An 18,774-nucleotide genomic window follows, 5' to 3' on the forward strand; every position below is an offset into this window, starting at 1 on the left:
CGGGATGTCAGGCAGCCTTACCAACTCCCCGCGCACCAGCCCAGGCAGCTGGAGATCAAAGCCTCCTTATTTACATACATTTCTTGAACCAATTTGCAGTTCAACTCTGTCTGCTGAGGGGATGCTGACACAGTCCAGGGCTTCTCCCACAGAAACAGGAACCAAGAAACCAGAGCTGTGCGCTGCCTGCCTGCGACTCCAGGCTGTGTGAACGGGGGCTTTGGCATCTCCGGGACGGGGTGCCCCCTTCCTTAGCACCCTGCACAGGGAGAGCCTTTGGGCAGGTGGGCAGCGGAGGGCTGGGCACACACGGCTGGCTCCAGACAAGCCCTTGACAGGCAAAGCAGCGATGCGGACACGTTTCTTGCATTATATCCAGAGGTCACATCTTCCCCGTGGGCACTGCGAGGCCCAAGCAGGCACTAAGGGATGTAGAAGGATTGGGCTTTGTCCCTAGGAGGTCCCAAGGGCCGGGGGAGCTGGAAAACACCTCCACCACCCTCCCACCCAGCCCTGCTTGCAGCAGCACAATCAGGGAATGTCCCGGGCTGGGGAGGGACCCACAAGGACCGAGCCCGAGTCCCAGGTCCGCCCCAAAACTCAGACCAGAAACCCCGGGGGCTGGGAGCCTGCCCCTAGGTGCAGAACCCGTGGGGAGCTGCCCTTGGGGTCGGCCCCTTTGTGAACCCCCAGGGCTGGAAGAAGAGAAGAAGGAGAAGGAGGAGGAGGAGGAGGAGGAGGAGGAGGAGGAGGAGGAGGAGGAGGAGGAGGAGGGCGGCCTTATCCCTGCCCGGCTCCGCCCGGGGGCCGGCGGCCGCGTCCCCTCAGCCCCGCAGCGCCGCGGCCCGGCGAGGGGAGAACAAAAGGGCGGGCGGGCGGTGAAGGGAGGGGGGGGGGGGGGAGATAAAAGGCGCTGCGGGACACCCCCATCGCCGCCACACAGCGCACCCCCAGCCCGCCCCTCAGCCCCGGCCCATGTCCGAGCCCGGCCGCCGCCCGGCATGGCCCGGCCGCCGCTGCCCGCCGCCGCCCTGCTCGCTGCCGCCCTCCTGCACTGCGCCCCCGCAGCGCCCGCCCGCCGCCCGCACAAGGCGGTGAGTTTGGGGGGGTCCCTCGGGGCTTTGGGGGTCCCTAGGGGCTTAGGGGGTCCCTCGGGGGTTGGGGGTCCCGCAGGGGTTGTAGGAAGAGGAGAGCTCGCTGGGGACGGGAGAGAAGGGGGGGGTGAGGAGACTGGGCGATGGGACTTGGGGGGGCTCTGGGGCTCTGTGGAGTTTGTTTTTTTGGGGGGGTTTCTGGGGTTTTGGGGGGCTCTGGGGTTTCTTCTTGCTCCTGCCAGGCACCCGAGCCACGAGCTGTGTCTGTGAGGGACTGGGATGGGGGCAGACGGAGGGCTCCTTGTGCTGGCAGCCGGGTTATCGCCGTGCCGGAGCGCGGTGACAGCGGGCGGCAGCAGCCGGGGGTTAGCTGAGGCTGGGGGTTTGTTATCAGCTCTGGCATCCGAGCGCTTTCGGACTTGGCTGCTAAATAGCCTGTGGGCTGGGACCTGGCACAGCTCAGCCTCGGCCCCCAGCGTGCTGGTGGCATTGCCAACAGTGTCACCGGCTGTGCCCCTGAGGAAGGGGAGCCGGGTGCCCCTGCAGCGATGGCAGCGCTCTGCACGCTCGTTTCACCCAGACCGAGCACAGCAAGCAGTGAGCTGGGTGCTGTGTGGGGAGGGCAGGGCTCTGCCGGCGTGCAGCCACCGCCGGCTGGTTCGTGCGGGACGTGTGCCGGGCTGGCGGGGTGCCTCACGCTCGGCCGTGCGCACACTGAGACGCTGCGGCTCCTGGAGGCACCCGCGCAGCCTCTGGTCCTGCTCCTGCTGCCAGCCAGGACCCGTGGGGATCCCAGGGGATGGGGAAACCAGCCGTGGATTTCACACCTTCGGTCTGCTCTGTCTGTGACTCTCATTCTTGTGTCCTTCCGATGTGTGTGCAGCTGCCGACTGCCTGCAGAGGTTGGTTGGGCCCCCCAGTTGGTAGCTGGCTGCCCTGAGCTTGTTTCCTCCTCGCCCTGGGACAGTGCTCTCCATCCCCAGTGCTCATACTTTTGTCTTGGCTGCAGTAACTCCACGTGATGCTCCTACAAATATGTTTTGTTAGGGAACATCTCGTGCCGGTGTGTTTGACCAGCCACGTGGAGCTCCGGGTTGGAAATCGGTGTTTCATTCGCTCCTTGTGGAGATAGGGCTATGTTGCTTTGGGGTTTGAAATGGCCAGATGTCTTCCCATCCTTTCATATAGATGTCCTCTCCATACCAGATAAATTCCTCTTTGGGTACATGTTCTTTAGCTGGTGTCAAGGCTTCTGAAAGTCATTCTGGTGCCTCTGATGTACAGCCAGCGGTTGCTCTCACATACAAGTAAGGTGACAGCAACACACCTTGTCCCTCTCCCAGCACCCAAGCCAGGGCACAGAGCGTGGAACAGCTGAAGGGGCACTGTGGGGTTGGCAGTAGCCTGAACACGAGTTTCTGGCCTCACCCCTTCTCTGCCCTCTCACAGAGAGCTCTGCCATGCCATCGCACGTTCTCCTGGCTATGTGCAGTCCCTCTGCACAAGGAGATGTTTCCCCGTGGCTAACTGCAGCTATCTTCCTCCCTGTGCACCTTGTGCTCGCGGGTGATGAATGAGAAAGGAGCCAAAGGGCTGAGCAGGGAAGAGACTCACTCCTAGGAGACAGAAGGTGACTTCCTCGAGCTGTGCTAGTAGAAGGGGCGGGCACGGACCATGCTGCCAGTGCCTTGCACCACGACTGGGGCTGTTAGGTGCTCCAGCACCACGTCACAACAGCGGTAGTTTGGGGACAGAGGGCAAACAAGGGTTAAGATTCATTGTAAGACCCAGCTGCACAGGGCAAACTGCAGAAGAAGCTGTGCTCTTTGTAGCAAACATCACAGCCCTCCTTCACTTTTACATTAACACCTAGAGAAAGAGAAAGCTGAGAGCAAAACACAGGCGGTGCCTGGTGTCCACTGCAAAACTCGAGAACAAAAGAGCTGCAGTCCTGGGGCAGTGCACGCGCGCTCGCCGAATTCCTGCCTTGCTTCCGTCTCCCCTGGGAAATCCAAGCCAGTCCCCTCGCTGGGAAGCTCGCTCTCGGTGGAGAAGCGGTGGCACCTCCCCAGCTGCCAGCATCCTCGCTCGGAGCCGTTCCCTGTGACTGTCCCCCTGCAGCCCGCGGGTCCCCGGGGTGCCCTGTGCTGCCCTCCCTGCAGGCGCCGGGGGGGAGCGAGGCGGCGAGGCAGCTCCTGCAGGAAGGGTTTGATTTGCACTGTTTGGTTTGGCTATTTAAATACCACAGTGAGCGTTGGGGTAATTTTAGGCATGTTTATCCTCTGCTCTGGGAGAGACTCAAGACACATGTAAGCAGTTACTCTCCAGCGGGCTTGTTGTGTTTGTGCGTTCACATGCAACACACGCACACCCTGCGGTGTGGCAGATTCGGGCGGGCTGGAAAGGGGGAAAAGGGCAGGAGGAGAGGAGCACTTGGGAGAGGAGCAGACCCCCGTGCACTTTACTCGCTCCCCTGTGCACATCCTGCCTGGTTGCATAGCTTGGGGGGTTTGCAGAGGCAGGGTGCAGGTGTAGGTCTGTTTAGAAAGGGTCTTCTGTGGCAAAACTGTCCTGCAGTGACTTCTCACACCAGAGATGCTCGTTCATGGTAATCCAAGTATGGCAGACGGGTAACTGGAGGGTTCCTGGGTGTTCTTATGCTGTGCTGCCATTCAGCCTGTGCCACAAGTGGAAGCACTTCTGGATCTGCTTCTAGCTGCTCTCCTCACAGTGGGATTTAAGCAGCGGAGCCGTCGTCATCTCACAAGTGGCTCTGAAAATTAGCAGAGGGGAAAAACCCACCAGATATCTTCAGCAGATTTGGCAGGGAGACAGTGTTTGTGGGTTTGGAAGTTTCCCAGCCTGCACACTCGAGCAGGACGCGCTCCCTGAGGGCAGAACATCTCCCATAGCTTGGGAGAGGGCTGCACCGTGCCCGGCGGCTGTACCAGTGGGAGATGTCCTGGCTGCCATCCTTGGGCTGAGCACCAGTAGCTTGTTGCTCACCTTAACCTGGATGTAAAAGCACAATGAACAAAGAATCTCAACCCTGTTCCTCCTCTGGCTGCAGTGTGTCGCATCCCAGAGTGGTTTCTTGGTTCCAAGGGTATTTCTAGGTCATCAGCCTAAGGGCTCCCAGGACCTTTTGCTGTCCTGGCATCCTGGGGCTTGTTTCCTTGTAAGTACTCCTGTTTCTGGCAAACTGTTGCTTGGGTGACACCAGCAGTGTGGTCGCGGTGTTATTGATGGACTAGACTCACAAACTGTCACGTAATTAAAGTGTCTGATAATAAAAATAGTCCCGCAGTGTTTATTCATTTGCTTTCTCTTATTACATTGGAGCCCGGGCCTTTTCATTGTGACTGTGGCCATAAACATTTGCAGTCCATAATGTTTCATGTTCCACGTTGCTTAGGAAAAATAAACATTTTCCCTTTTTCGTTGCCAACAACAACTATCACCAAATCATCCGGAAACAAACTGTCAGGCCCCGGGAGGTGATGCCTGGTGGTGCCACGGGGAACGGGAGCGAGCGCAGGGGAGCCTCCAGCTGCGTGCATGAGGCCAGGCACTGCAGCACCTCCCTTTTGGCCAAGGTTTGGCCTCACCCTTTGTGTTCCCTCTGCTCGGCAGCAGCACAGGGCTGCAGCCCAGCATGGAGGAGCCAGTCCTGCTACAGATGTATTTCGTGCAAGTGAAGAATTCCCAGTTAGAGGCATGGGGAGACCGCCTCGTTCTGGGGGCAGGATCAATAAGCCTGGTGGCTTTGCCTACGCGTTATTTCCAGTGAGTTGCCACTGTCTCCATTAACACTGCTTCTTGACCAGGAGCTGACCAGACCACAAAAGAAACTTTCTTTGCCGTGAGCTTTCAGCTGTGGCGTTCACACCTTTGCAGGCATCCAGCACCACACTTCTGGGACATAGCCTGTCCCTGTTCTCCGCTCTGGAGTGGCGTAGGTCCAGCTTTACCACTTATTAGCAGCTGTAGCCACGCTTTCAAATCCAACCCCTGCAAATCCATGCTGGGCTGGGAGGCAGGCTGGCCAAAATACTCTGGGCATGAGGAAACCAGTGCTGAGGTCAGGCAAGAACATTGCTGCAGGCTGCTCAGGGGGTGCAGGGCCACCCGACAGAGGTCAGCAGCAGGGTGCTGGAACTGTCCTGCATGGGAGTCACAGGAGAAAACCTCTCTGCTTTCCTTCCCCACACACTGAGCTACGGGACGGAGTGCTCCAAGGTGCAGACTCAGAGGTGGGAGGAGGATAATCCTGCTAGCCAAAGGGACAGTGGCACCAGGGCCTTGCCAAACAGCCTGAGTGACAGGAGAGTGCAGGGAGAAATGGAAAGGCAGCAGCAGAAGGGGCAGGGAGGTGGGAGAAAACCCATCAGCTCATCTCCCAGCAGAATGGGAAACAGCCCCCAGCGACAGGGGAAGTATCCGAGACTGCTGGGATTCGTGCTGCAACTTGCCCAGTCCCCCCGATGTGACGGGAGGGGGGCTCCTTTCATGTCCCTGCTGCAGGAGCAGGCAGGAGCCCAGTCGGGGAGGTGATGAGCTGCACGACAGAAGGCAAGTTTACATCCAGGGCAGGCAGCAGGGGATGGACCCAAGCCTGTCAGTATCAGGCAGCAGTCTCGCTCTGGAGTTTTTTATATACCCATTTAAGCTGTGCTGCTCCAGCTGCTTCTCCTGGGAGGCTCTGGGGGGCGAGTGCTGCCCAACACACTGAGGTTAAAGATGCTCCTGGCTCCTCGGGATGGCTGGGACACTTCCTGGGAAGCTTGGCTGGTGTTCATCTGGCCCCGGCAGAGCCCGAGTGATGTCTGTTGTGTCACAGCACTCGAGGGCTGATACAGCTGGAAGGAACCGAGTGGGCAGTCTGCACCTCCACAGTGGTTTCTGCTCTCCCATGGGATCTGTCCTTTCCCTCCTGTTCCCCCTCAGCCTTTTGGTCACAAGGCTGCTAGGAAGAGGCGCTTTCTTTGCGCAGCCCTCTCTGCCCACAGCTTTGTTCTGCTGTCCTCACTGCCTTCTTCCCTTGGTTTCGGGCCTGGCAGCCCCCCAGTGCTTTTGTTGTACTCAGGCAGCCATCCCTGGCTCTGGGCTGTCCCGTGAAGGGGGTGCAAGTGGCTGCACACAGCCTGAGCTGCAGGCTCAGAGGCAGGCCCGTGCTTGGGAGGGTTTTGGGGGGGCCGGGGGCAGGCTCCCTTCCCTGCAGCCCTCAGCTCCCCCGGCTGGAGGAGGGGGATTGCTGGAGGGTGAGGCAGGCTCTCCTCCTGTCTGGTTTCCCGTCTTCCCTGCAGGCGTTGTCCCAGTGCTCTGATCCAGCTCTGCGCTCTGAATGCCTTCCCTGGCTTGCAGGGCCCTCCCTTTACTTCTGGTCTCCGGTAATCCTTTCCCCTCCCGGGTTGGGATGGGGGAAGTGGGGGTGCCCTGATGGTTACCCAGCACCTTCCTCAGCCCCCCCTCAACAGGTTCGTCCTCCCTTCAGCAGCAGCACAGCCCTAAGCAAACCCCCAGGCGTTCAGCTGGGGCATGCCACAGCCTGGGAGAACAAAGCAGGAGCTCCCCGAAATTCCCACCCGTCCCACAGAGGGGTGGCTGCCGCGCTCGGTGGGAAGGATGCAGCCCCAAGCGAGAGGATGTCTTATCGAAGCCCTGGGAAGTGACTGCAGCGAGGTGTGTCCCGACAAGGAGGCCGAAATCTCCAGCCTGACACGTCTCCTGAGCATTGTTTGGCGAGCGCTTTCTGCCCGTAACATTTCCCCTTGCCGGCTGCGCCCGCAGTGGCATTTTCCAGCCCTTTCCTGCCATCGCATTAGTGTCGGTGCAGTGACGGCAGAGAGCGACTCGCTGCCCTGCCTCTGTTTGTCTGGGGGTGAGGGGGCAGCAGGGCAGGTCTGACCTCCTGCCTCCGGACAGGGCACCTGCAGCGTCCCCTCCCCGGCCTGGTGTCCCCTCCCTGGGCCTGGTGTCCCCTCCCTGGGTTGGTCACGCAGCTGCAGGCAGCTCTGGGTGGCTGGGAGCTGGAGCTGGAGCCAGTGGCCTTAAGTTGACCAGAGAGACACAAACAACCTCCTCTCTGCCCCTGCACAGGGCTCCCTCGGGGCAAGCAGGAACCAGGCAATTCCTCCTTTGTGCCCCTGCTCGGGAGAGGGCGATAAATCTGGATAAAGCCCATCTGGATCAGCTTCAGCCAGCTTGCCTACCTGCACGCCTGTCCCAGCTCCACAGTGAGGACTTTCCCCAGGGTCCCTCTCCCCTGCTGCTCCCCACGTGCCTCAGAGCAGCTGCCCTGTGCCTCCTGCTCCCTGGGAATGCAGCCATTCCTCACCCGTGGTAGCAGAGCGAGCCTGAGCAGCGTGAGGAGCCGAGAGCCCCGTGCCACAGCTGGTGGGCTGGGCAGGCTTTGCCATCCAGGAAGTAAAATGGCTTTTTTTGCACTTGTTAGTGGAGCAGCTCCCTGTGTGTCAAAGTGCAGAGGGACACCAGGATGGGGGCAGCGCAAGGTGGCAGGTGCTGAGCCGCAGGCTGGCTGCAGGAGAGGACAAAGCAGAGGACAAAGCTGGAGTGGTTACAGACGTACCAAGGGCAGGACACCTGAGCTGCACCTCCTGCCACCTCCCCGGCTCCTGCGCCCGTCTGAGCATCGCTCCGAGGCACGGGGCCGGGGCCCAGTGGTGGAATTAATGCCGAGGGCTTCACACTTCATTTCTGCCCGCATGAATGGGCTCATTGTAGGGGAGCAGAGCGCCGGCAGCACGCCGATTACACGGCACCAGGGCAGTGCTGGCGTCCCGCCAGCCCGCCCCCCGTGTCCCCGGCTGGGCTGCGAGAAGGCAGCGTGCTGTGGGGGAACGAGGGGACCCCGAAACCCTGCCCGAGCCCTGTGGCACGGAGCCTGCCTGAGCAGAGCTGTGTCACTGCTGCACCTTGAGCCATGTGGGTGCTGTTTGCTCTTTAAATTTGACTACACAAAAAAAAAATCAGCATTTGGACCTGGGGCCGGTGCGGTGTGGATACGCAGGGACCAAGCACCCCCCGACCCGTCAGGCCTCACAGCAGGTTGGAGATTAACCTGGGGTTGTGTATCGAGGTGGCTCTGTGCCCCATAATCCTACTGTTAGGTGAGAAACCAATGGAAGTCAGCTCATTAGCACTAATTAATGCTGCCAAGGGGATAAATACTTTTCTAATTAAGTGTGGGAGAGCGAAGGTGACCTTATCCCCCAAGCAGTGCCACAGGCACAGTGAGGCAAGGGGAGGTGGGAGAGTCGGTGACCTCAGGCGGTGACAGGAGCAGGAGGGACAGTCACTGCTGCTCTGTGCGGGCTCGGAGTCACCCCGGATCTGTGTGTCCTGCTCCCCCTCCAGCTTGTGCTGTCCCCAAGCCATGCTCACCACACCAGGACACCACAGCGGGGAGAGCAGGGAGCACAACTGTTGGACTAAAGGCTTCCTCCCATTCACATCACCCCTGCCAGGCCCAGGGGGGAATACAGGCTAAAGGGATGTGGGGCAGAGGGGGAGAACTGACTCCCTAGCGAGTTGGTTCGTTGTTGGAGGGTCTGGTTCTCATCCACAGTTTGCAAAAGCATTTCCTGCAGGCCAGCAGCCAAGGAAAAGCTGGACAAAAATAGGCCGGTGCTTAGGGGGTGCCGTGGCATCAGGCTGCTCCCAGGTGTGACCAGGGAATGAACGGGGGATATTTGTAGGGAGCAGGACGTGCCCTAGCAGCAGGGGAACAGCCGAGGGAGAGGTGGAACTCACCAGTGCAGGTGTGTGCAGACATCCACCACTGCCTCGCGACCTCTCTTCCCAGACCCGAGTCATGGCTTTGCTTTTCTCCTCTAGGATGCGGCTCGGAAACATCACCCCTGGAAGGAGCAGAGTCCCTGGCTGCTGCTGAACACCCTGGGGACCGGCGTGCCCACCAAGGGCTTCCCCATGGGGGCGGGTGAGCAGGCAGCTCGCTGGAACCCGCCCCGCTGCGGCGTGCCCGACCTGCCCGCGCTGCCCGACGGCCAGAACGGGCGCAACCGGCAGAAGCGATTCGTCCTCTCGGGGGGGCGCTGGGACAAGACCGACCTCACCTACAAGTAAGGAAGATGCGAAACGGGGCTGAGGACGGCCTGCTGCTCCCTCCCCGAGCCCCTCCAGCTGGTGTTTGCTGCCTGCAGCTCACACAGGGCTGCCCTCACCCGGGTACAGGCAGCCAGGCAGGGCAGCCACGCACCAAGAGCCGCCAGCAGGCTCGTACCCAGCGCCTCCCCGTCCCCTCACACACGTTCCTCTAAACACAGCTGCTCACCCACCCCTGTCCAAACATTTGTGCAGCCCCAGCATCATCCCCCACACGTGCGGTCGCTTCCCAACATCAAATCCCACCTCACGCCGAGCGCAGCCTCCGCCACCAGCCCGCTCCTGCTGTGCTTTTGTCCCCCCCTCCCCGCCCCCAGCCACCTTTCCGAGGGATCAGCTCACAGTTTATTTTAAAAAGCCCCTTTCATGCTGCTGTTATTGATGTTCCCGTAAACAGGACTTCAGGGTAAAGTTTTGCCCAAATCAGCCCACACCTTCTCAATTGCAGATCTGCTGAGCAGGCTTCAGGGAGGGTTGTGCTTCCTGCCCAGCTGCCCACAGGGGCACAAGTGAAGGAGTGAGCACACCCGTATGGACGTTGACAGCGTGCACATCGTGCTGTGTTTAATTGAGTGCGGGAGACTCTGTTCCTCATGCTGTGAGGAGGCTACAGATAACAGAAAGGCTCCTTCCTTTTTTTTTCTTTGGTCGAGAGTGTTAAAGAAAGGAACACAGCTGAGATGAACACACACCAGTATTGTTAATGGAAGGGAGAGAAGGCTCCCCCTGCGACAGGCCTGACAGGGTTATGTTGTAGGGGGGCAGAAGAGGCAGCAGCTGCTCTGAGCAAGCCCAGGGTTCCAGGGGCAAAAAGTGCAGAGGTTGGGGAGCTGCCATCCCATCCCACCACTGCCAGGCACCTCTGTGGGGGTGGACACACAGGACAGACCTGGAAAACGCTGCAGCCCTTCGCTCTGAAAAAACACAGCTCTGCAAAGCTCTGCAGGGAGCTCACCTCTGGGCTCACAGCCCAAGGGTTTTGGCCCTGGTGGGGTTTGTTGCTTGGAAGAGGGTGTCAGAGCAGCGCCTCTGTGGATTGGAGGTGCTCTGGTGCGACAGAGAGGAGGGAGTGCCAGCCCGAATGCCACTGACCCTACAGCTAGTGTCTTCGTGACAGCAGCGTCCACGGGACAGCAGCTGATGCTCTCTTCACCTGGTGTCTGTTGCCCTTCAGAATTATCAGGTTCCCGTGGCAACTTGTAAAAGCCAAGGTGAGAAGGACCATCGAGGAAGCTCTGAAAGTCTGGAGCGATGTGACACCGCTGACCTTCACCGAGGTGCAGGAGGGCCGGGCTGACATCGTCATCGATTTCACGAGGTGAGCACAGTGGGCAGCCGGAGCAGCACCCTGTGCGAGACCCCAGGCTGCAGCCGGGGCGCAGAGCTGCCAGCACCCAGCACAGGCACTGGAACACTCACATTTCTGCCTCCAGACGCGGGGATGTTTTCGTTTGCTGTCAGATGTGGGCTGCTTGGTGTGAGCGCAGCTGTTCCGTGCTGGCTGTGCGCAGCACCGTCACCGATCCTTCATTAATTTTCCGGGTACATTTACGTTCCTCTGCCCACAGGCTGTTTTCCCAAGTGTTTGTTTTGATGTTACATCTTCAGGTCCTCCATCCTGTCCCTTGACTGAAAACGTAACTGTCTGCCCGAAGACAAATATAGCTCCTTGGTTAAACGAACCTTGGCTCTTGGCCTGAAATTCGCTTTTGGCAAACGACGCACGGGGGCAAAGACTTCCCTCTGCTGCCTGTTTGCACAAAACTAGTAACAGCGGTGGAGGCTGTCCAAGCAGTGATGTGATTCGTGTTCTGTGTATCTGCCTGTGCCTCCCTCCGCTCTCTGAAGTGGCCACATCTCTCGTGGGTTTCCTTCATGTGTCACCAGTGGGCTTGGCTTGAGCGAGGACCTGAGGGTTTGGCTGGGTTCTCTGCAGGCGGCTCCTCCGCATCCCCCCACCGTTCAGCTGCCTCGGCTTGATCTTGGTTCTGGCAGCCACCTCCTTAATTCTTCGGGCTCCATCCTCAGCTTGGTGCTGAAAGCCGAGCAGGGGGGAGGAGAGAAACATCCTGAGAAACCCATTCAAAATTCCCCAGGGCTTGGTGCGACCGGGCTCTACCTCCTCGGTGCCCCGACGCAGAACCCGGTCTGCAATCCAGAGGGCTCCCAGCAGATCGCAGGATGCCTGCGGTGGCAGTGAGGGCTGGTGAGAGCTGGTGAGAGCTGCTGTCCCTTCGCAGCCGCTCCCCACCTCCGGCCGTGCACCCGAGCTCCACGGCCGTTTGCCTGAGCTGTGCTGTGCTTTCCCCCCAGGTACTGGCACGGAGACAACTTGCCCTTTGATGGGCCCGGCGGGATCCTGGCACACGCGTTCTTCCCCAAGACGCACCGGGAGGGGGACGTCCACTTCGACTACGACGAGACCTGGACGATTGGGAACAACCTGGGTACGGCACGGGTACCCCTGGGTACAGGTTTTAGGGGAGCCCTGGGGGCTCCGGGATGCCTGTCAGCACACCTAGAAGTGATTTAATTGTGCTGCGAGCAGGGCCCCTGTGAAACTGAGAGGCAGCCACCCTTTTTGCGGTGGATATTGTCACCTCCCACCACGTACAAGCCTGCTGGCAGGTAGCGTTCGGGTCTTTTCTCATCACCTTCCAGCCACATCAAAGCCCGAGCCCAGCAGGACGCTGTGGTCCCGGTGAGGACAGAGGCTCCAGCAGCGGGTGACACACCAGCTGACACAAAAACAGCGCCGTCCTCCAGAGGACAGCATAGCAGCCAGTCCTGCCTGCCCACAGAGTAATTTCTCTTTGAACAAGTCCATAAAGGGAAGCCACCCAGGCTCCAGCTCTGTCCCCGTGGCCTGGGAATGTTCTGACCATGAACAACACCACAGCAAGTCAAGACTTTTTTTTTTTTTTTTTTTTTTTTGCTAATAATAGATCCACGCTGGTAGCTCCCCGCTCGGGCACTCGGGGCCTGGCGTCAGGACCCGTGCGATACCGCAGGGCTGCCTGGGGCCTGCTGGAGCAGTGCCCAGACCATCCATTTCCACAAGACCCACCAAAATTAGTGCAGGGACAAAGAAACAATCACAAAGCCTGAGTTCAACCCCTGCCTCCCTGGGGTTTCCCAAACATTTTGTCAGTGTTCAGGGCTCAGATGGGTGCCCCAAGTCAGCAGGTTGGCTCTGGGGGGGGGTCAGGACCCTCCATGCTGCCCCAAAACAAGGACGACAGAGCACCAGGTCTTGCTGCAGAAGCCCTTCTGCTACCTAGGGATGGGTGGGCCCTGCCCCTTTGCAGCCTCTGTCAGGGCTGCCTGTGTTGTTGAAGAATTTCCTCCATTCTCCCACAGACAGCATTGGAGGCAAACCAGGAACTGTCAGAAGAGATGCCAGTTCCCATCAGAATCCAGCCCTGTTCCGTGGCCTTTTTCCCTCTGTGCCTTCCATAAATAAATGTTGTAGGAGCTCGTTGCAGCTAATTGCCATTTGATATACCGAAAAGGGCTTTACGATATAAACATGGTTTAATCCTTGCCTGAGCTCTCGGAGATGGGGAAATCCTTAGCCTCCTGATACAGATGGGAGAGCAGAGCTACGAGGAGGGGAAGGTGTGCCCTGGGGGCAGCCCGGAGCCGTGCGGGAGGCAGAAGCCCACGCCGAGGACCTTCTGCGAGGGACGGTGATGCTCCCAGCACAGCTCCTGCAGGCGTGCTGTCGTTCACCTCCCCCGGAGCATCTGACAGTGGTGCAGCAGATCTGCCAACACTGGAAAGCATCAAGCAAGGAGCCTGCCAAGCTAAACAGAAATGTCTGAAAGTTTGTAATTAATCACTGACGCAGAGATCCCGCTTTCTCAGCTGCCCTAGATGTGTCGATTTAATTGTGTCGGTGCTGCAAAAATCCACGGCTTCAACACGAAGCTGACCTGCAGAGGAGGGCAGGGGCTCACCTTCCCCTCTGCCCTTCCCAGGCGTCCTCCCAGCTGCACCCCCAGTGCCCTGCTCCCCTGGGCCAGCAGGGAAATCCCTCTTGGAGCCTGGAGACCAGCTGACTCACGGCCCTGCCTTTCCCATCACTTGGGCTGCAGCTCGGAGGATTTCTGGCTGCGAATGAATGCGCTGGGACTTGTCAACAAACGGCCTCTGCTCACAAGCCCAATGCCTCTCTTACAACTTTCTGTACAATTTATCTGCTTCAAAAAGGATCCATTGGAAATAACACCTGCCAGCCAACTGACATGTTTTTGCAGACTGAAATCTGCTTTCCCCCCCCTCTCCTTTTGTAGCTGCTGTTAAGTCGTATTCCTAAAGTACAACCTCCCTTACCTCCAGCAAAGAAGGGCCAGGCCTTGGCGCTGCAGGAATTTTGATGTGCTGGTTTTTAAATGTCACCTTCTTGCCACAGCCAAGCAATAAGTGAGCTCCCTCTGCTGCCTGTGTGGCTGTAATCCTGCAGGGTTCCCCATTGACACCGCCAGCTGCCACAGCGGACACGGACACGATCTAAACACAACCTGTTGTGTTACAGCCTTAGACAAGCACCACTGCAAGCCTGGGTGGACAAAAATCAGCCTTCCCACCCCACCACCTGCTTGTATGGGCCAGATTCCTTCTCTCTGCTAAATTCTCCTGTCCAAAAGCACGTGGAAAACATTTTCTTTCCTGATAGCTAAGGAGTGCAGAAGCCCCCGGAGACAGTTACAAATTACCAACATGCCCAGGCTAATACCTGAGTGTCTGAGTTCCCTCGCAGTGCCCCAGAATTAGTGGATCCCTTTAATTATGCCCTTTGATTCCTTAAAAATACAAACAAGATGTAGAGCTACATGTGAAAATGCCCAAACAACCCGTGAGCCCAGTAGCCAAGGCAGATTTATCTCGCCACATGTTAGACCCCTGCAGCATGCCTCTGCATCGCCAGGAGCTGATGAGCAGCAGGAATGAGCCTCAGGGGCAGGCACCCCCTCTGCGGGCACAGCTTGCCCACCTCCCTCAGCTAGGCAAAAGCATCTCCCGTCTCCCCCTTGCAGGCACTGACCTCCTCCAGGTGGCTGCCCACGAGTTCGGCCACGTGCTGGGCTTGCAGCACACGGCTGTCTCCAAGTCTCTGATGTCTCCGTTCTACATCTTCCGCTACCCGCTGAGCCTGAGCGAGGACGACAAGCAAGGCATCCAGTACCTCTACGGGAAACCCAAGCTGGATCCCGAGCCAACCCCGACGCAGCCAGCAGAGCTGCCCCAGCCAGACCTTGAAACGAACGAGATCACCAACGTGGAGGTGAGTGAACTCTGCCTCCTCTAACACCGCGGCTTGCTCCCAGCTGCTGGGACTGCCTTCTCCAGGAGGGATGTCCCATCAGATGAGCCCAGGGTGGGCGAGGGGGGCTCCCGCGGGTGCCAGCCGCTGACCAGGCCGTGCTTTGGCAGTCTGTGCAGCCCGACGCCTGCGACACGGCTTTCGACGCCGCGGCCACCATCCGGGGCGAGCTGTTCTTCTTCACGTCCCGCTACGTGTGGCGGCTCCGAGCTGGAAAGCTGCAGGCCGGCTACCCAGCTCTGGCCTCTCGTCACTGGCAGGGGATCCCGAGCTCTGTGGATGCCACCTTCGAGGACCCCCTGGGCAATATCTGGTTTTTCCAAGGTAAGAGCTGGACTGGGATCAGACGGCTCAGAAGTGCGCCTTCTTTACTGAGGGGTATTCAGGACCCAACAAGTCCCTGGGAACACAAACCTTCCAGACATCCTCAGTAAATCAGTGATCCTGGCTGTTCCTTTCTCTGTTTAGTTCAAACTTTTTAGCAGATATTGAGGGGGAAAGGGAGAAGGAAGGGTTGCTTTTAGTTTAGACACAGCCAAAGGATCCCATTCTCCTCCTCTGAAACACAAATGTTTGTTTTGAGCTTCTGCCCTGGCAATGCTGCTGGCAGAAGAGGAGGAAAGAAACACTTGCTCCATCTTCCTTGGGGATGGAAACAGGAGGACAAAAAGAAAAGTCTTCCCTGCAACAGAGCCATCGGCAAGATAAGTGGAGGCCACTGTGCTTCCAGCAGCCCCAGTTGAGGAAAGGTGGGAATGGGAGCAAGCACCACTATTAGACACTCTAAAACCTCCCAGCAGCTGTCCTGGGTGCAGAGCTCCTGCAGTCCCCCAAGACTGAGTGAGCCCACATCCAGGCAGCCTCCAGCCACTGCAGGGATTAAAAACCAGTCACCCACGGTGGGGCCAGACCTCCTCGTGGCCACCTTTGGAGTTCAAGACCTGCAACGACCCCTGTTTCAGCTCCACTGTTTCCTCTAGTGCTCTTTCCAAGCATGAAGGTAACAGCAGGGATGCAGAATGTAGCTACCCAGCTGCCCTGGGTGCGCGTGCCCTGTCTGCACACCGTGAGATGAGCACCAAAAAGCACCAAGCAGCTCTGCAGGCAGTGTTCCTGCATAACCAGGTTGCTCAGCACCTCACCTGCAGATGAGGGTTTACAGTGTGAAAATTGGCAGGCTCCCACCGTGAGCTAAAATGAGATAAGGGGAAAGTATTACACACCGTAGGGTAATTAGAGACTCCCGTTTTAATCTAAACTGGAAATATGCTCCCAGTCTGCTTCAGCTTGGCAACTTCTTCCTGGTTTCTGTAGCTTCCTTCTTTACACCACATGCCCCCCTTGTGCCCGTGCATGCCCAGGTACGATCCCCAAGAGCTGAGCTGGCAGGGTAGGGGCTGGTCCCTGCGCTCTGTCCTACACAGAAATGTGGCACACAAGGAACGTGTCCCCCCCAGTCAGGCCATGACCCATTTTGCTTCTCTGCCCCCACTTGGCAGCCCCAGGCTTCACCACAGAGGCGTTGCAGGAATCTGCCTTTGCCCTGTCAAACTCCACAGCTTTGTACGTTTCTTTATCCAGCAACGGGTTCTGCTCTTCCTTCAGCATGCCCAGAGCAAACTCAAAGGCCAGGGCTGATTCAACTGCCAAAAGGACTGCAGCCAGTCCCATCGGAGTGGAGCAGACGGAGAGAAACATCCTTCTGCACGCACACAGGGCTCTCCAGCACCACGACAATGAGCCTCTGAGAAGCCAGGCAGGGCAGCTGGGCAGCTCATAAGGAAAGCCAAATCTTTCATTATAACATCCACAAATATAGACGAGGCAGCTGCTAAAAGAGCCCTCCTCATCCCAGCATTGACAGCTCTGGGTCGGACTGAAGGGGGAATTCAACCCCTTGCCCTCGTGGCACTGCAGGCACTATCAGCAACAGCGCGCCTCTCACCGACAGCTCTCCCTGGGAGCTCTGCCAGGGCACCAGCTCCACGTCTGCAATTCACTGCCAAATTAGCTGACATCAAAGAGCTTCTGAACCTGTCTCTCCCCTTTTCTGCCTCCTCACCAGATTCTCAGTACTGGATTTACGACGGCGAGAGGCGGGTCTCCGGTCCCACCCCGATCACGGAGCTGGGCCTCCCTGCTTCCCCTGTGCAGGCAGCTCTGGTCTGGGGGGCTGAGAAGAACAAGATCTACATCTTCAGTGGAGGCAACTACTGGCGTTTCAACCCTCACACCCGCCAGGTGGACAACATCTACCCTCGGACCATGGCTGACTGGCGCGGGGTCCCTCAGGAGATTGATGCTGCTTTTCAGGATGAGTTTGGTCAGTGCCAGCAGGGACAGGGCCTGCTCCGGGGTGGGCGCTCGGCCTGATGCCGACTCCCAGCTTGAACATTGAGACAGTCAGTAGTTGTGGACACCTCCCAGCCTAGCACGTGCCATGTAGTGCACAGAGAGCGAGGCAGCTCCCTCCAGTAGGCAGGGAACTGAAGCTTTTCATGAAAGTGAGAAGCTTTGTAATTATTAATTGGAACAATCAACAGTTAAGCACCTGATAGAAAAAAGTCAAACTTCTGACAAAGAAACAGAGTCCCACTTTGCTGTTACTGCTCCCAACACAGGCAGTGATGGGAGGACAGCAGAAACTCTGTCCACAGAGTTTCAGCCGAGGCAGCTGTGCTGAATGAGCAGGCTGCTTTCAGTGTCACTGTCCCCCAGACGTGCCCCACGCTGCACGCAGCTGCGGTGCCGCAGAAATACCTGGGACAGGCGGGTGCTGGGGATGATGGGTGCAGCGACTCCCTCTCTGCTCCCTCCTGGTGTGGAGTGGCTCCGCAGTGCTTCCAGAGCCTGCATCCCAGAGCAGTTTCCTCCAAGCAGGATGTTCCGCAGCAGTTCTTCACAACCTTCCTGCCACAGGCCCTGATGGGGTCCTAGGCACCTTCTGCTCTGGTAAGGCCAGGCCGCTGCATAGGTACAGTATATTTAAACCACTAGATATATAAAATAAACTCCATCCTGTTTACTCTCCTGTCAGCACTGAAACAGTGTGAAAGAGCAGTGTAAGCCCAAATCTGGATTCAGGTGAAATTAATCTAGCAGCGTTTCCTGCATCCTCCAGGCTTTCTTTTGGTATTAAAAATCCTCTGGGGAGTCAAAAAGACAAAATGCTAGGAAAGAGCTGAGCTGTGCCAACCCTGTCTCTCCTGACCCTTCCTCTCTCACCCCAGGTTTTGCCTATTTCCTGAGAGGCCGAGACTACTGGAAGTTCGATCCCGTCCAGGTGAAGGTGCTGGAGGGCTACCCACGCCACATCAGCCAGGACTTCTTCAGCTGCACACCCTCCTCCAACTCCTTCAGATGAGGGGGGTGCTTGCGGCCCCCCATTTCCCTTCCATCACCCCGACCTCCTGCAGCCACGCAGAGGGCTCCCTCTGCCATTCCTGGCTTCCTCGCAGGCCCAGTGTCTGACACAGCGGGTGTCCGTCACAGCAAGCGGCAAAGTTTGCCCCTCTCCTCTTCCAGCAGCCCCAGCTTCAGTTGCTATCAATACAAAAGCGTCCGCCGTGTTCTTCACAGACGAGAGCCCTAAACCCTTAACAGGGCCAGGCTCTTCCAGCAATAGCATCCCACAAGCCATCAAGCCAGCCTGGAAAGGGATCACACTCTCCTATTAACCCGGACCCCATCACGCAGAGCTGCCTTGATGGCATTTCCTATGTTTACGTAGGGCAGCCCTTGGGCTGTTCCAGCCTTGGAAGACACCTTATGCTGAGGCAGTGTCCCCAGCGTGAGCCGGGGAGCCGTGAGGACACCGAGTGCCCGTGGAGGAGCTCGGGCAGCTCTGGGGGCTGTGGGGAGCCCACACGAGCTCCCCATGAACCTGGGTGCGGACCACGCGTGGCGCCGGGTCCCAGCGCTGGACGCTGCCCTGGCGCTCACGCAGGCAGAGCAAAGGCGGCAGCAGCGGGCCGCGGGTGTAAATGTTTGTACGACGTGTATAAACCCTGCGATATATACTGTGTATATATTTATGTACCAATAAACCGCCTCTTTTCTACCTCCCGCCTTCGCCTTCGCCTCAGCGCGGCCGTTAACGGCCTTGGGCGGGCGGCGGGGAGCCCAGGGGCGGGCAGGGCCGGCTGGGGGCGGGCAGGGAGCGGGGCACCGGGGCGGGCAGGGACCGGGCAGGGCCGGGCAGGGCGTGAG

At 58.4% G+C, this 18,774-nt stretch overlaps 1 protein-coding gene across 1 annotated transcript; it reads left to right on the forward strand.

Annotated features, from left to right (window-relative positions):
- Positions 1 to 905: 905 nt before the first annotated feature.
- On the forward strand, positions 906 to 18,625 carry MMP11 (matrix metallopeptidase 11). The gene is made up of 8 exons (XM_084491684.1): positions 906 to 1,094; positions 8,952 to 9,196; positions 10,414 to 10,557; positions 11,553 to 11,686; positions 14,279 to 14,526; positions 14,676 to 14,889; positions 16,631 to 16,888; positions 17,796 to 18,625. Exons 1-8 carry the CDS (start codon positions 1,002 to 1,004, stop codon positions 17,927 to 17,929), a joined length of 1,470 nt encoding a protein of 489 aa, XP_084347810.1. The 5' UTR covers positions 906 to 1,001; the 3' UTR covers positions 17,930 to 18,625.
- The last annotated feature ends 149 nt before the right edge of the window (positions 18,626 to 18,774 follow it).

The sequence above is a fragment of the Aythya ferina genome, assembly GCF_964211825.1.
Source record: "Aythya ferina genome assembly, chromosome: 17".
Lineage (NCBI taxonomy): Eukaryota > Metazoa > Chordata > Aves > Anseriformes > Anatidae > Aythya > Aythya ferina.

What these genes read in the sequence shown, in the direction of transcription:
- MMP11 (XM_084491684.1), top strand. Translation starts at nt 1,002, where the DNA reads ATGGCCCGGCCGCCGCTGCCCGCCGCCGCCCTGCTCGCTGCCGCCCTC. An exon ending in CCCGCCGCCCGCACAAGGCG is followed by an intron (nt 1,095 to 8,951) that starts GTGAGTTTGGGG and finishes TTTCTCCTCTAG; the next exon opens with GATGCGGCTCGGAAACATCA. An exon ending in GACGATTGGGAACAACCTGG is followed by an intron (nt 11,687 to 14,278) that starts GTACGGCACGGG and finishes TCCCCCTTGCAG; the next exon opens with GCACTGACCTCCTCCAGGTG.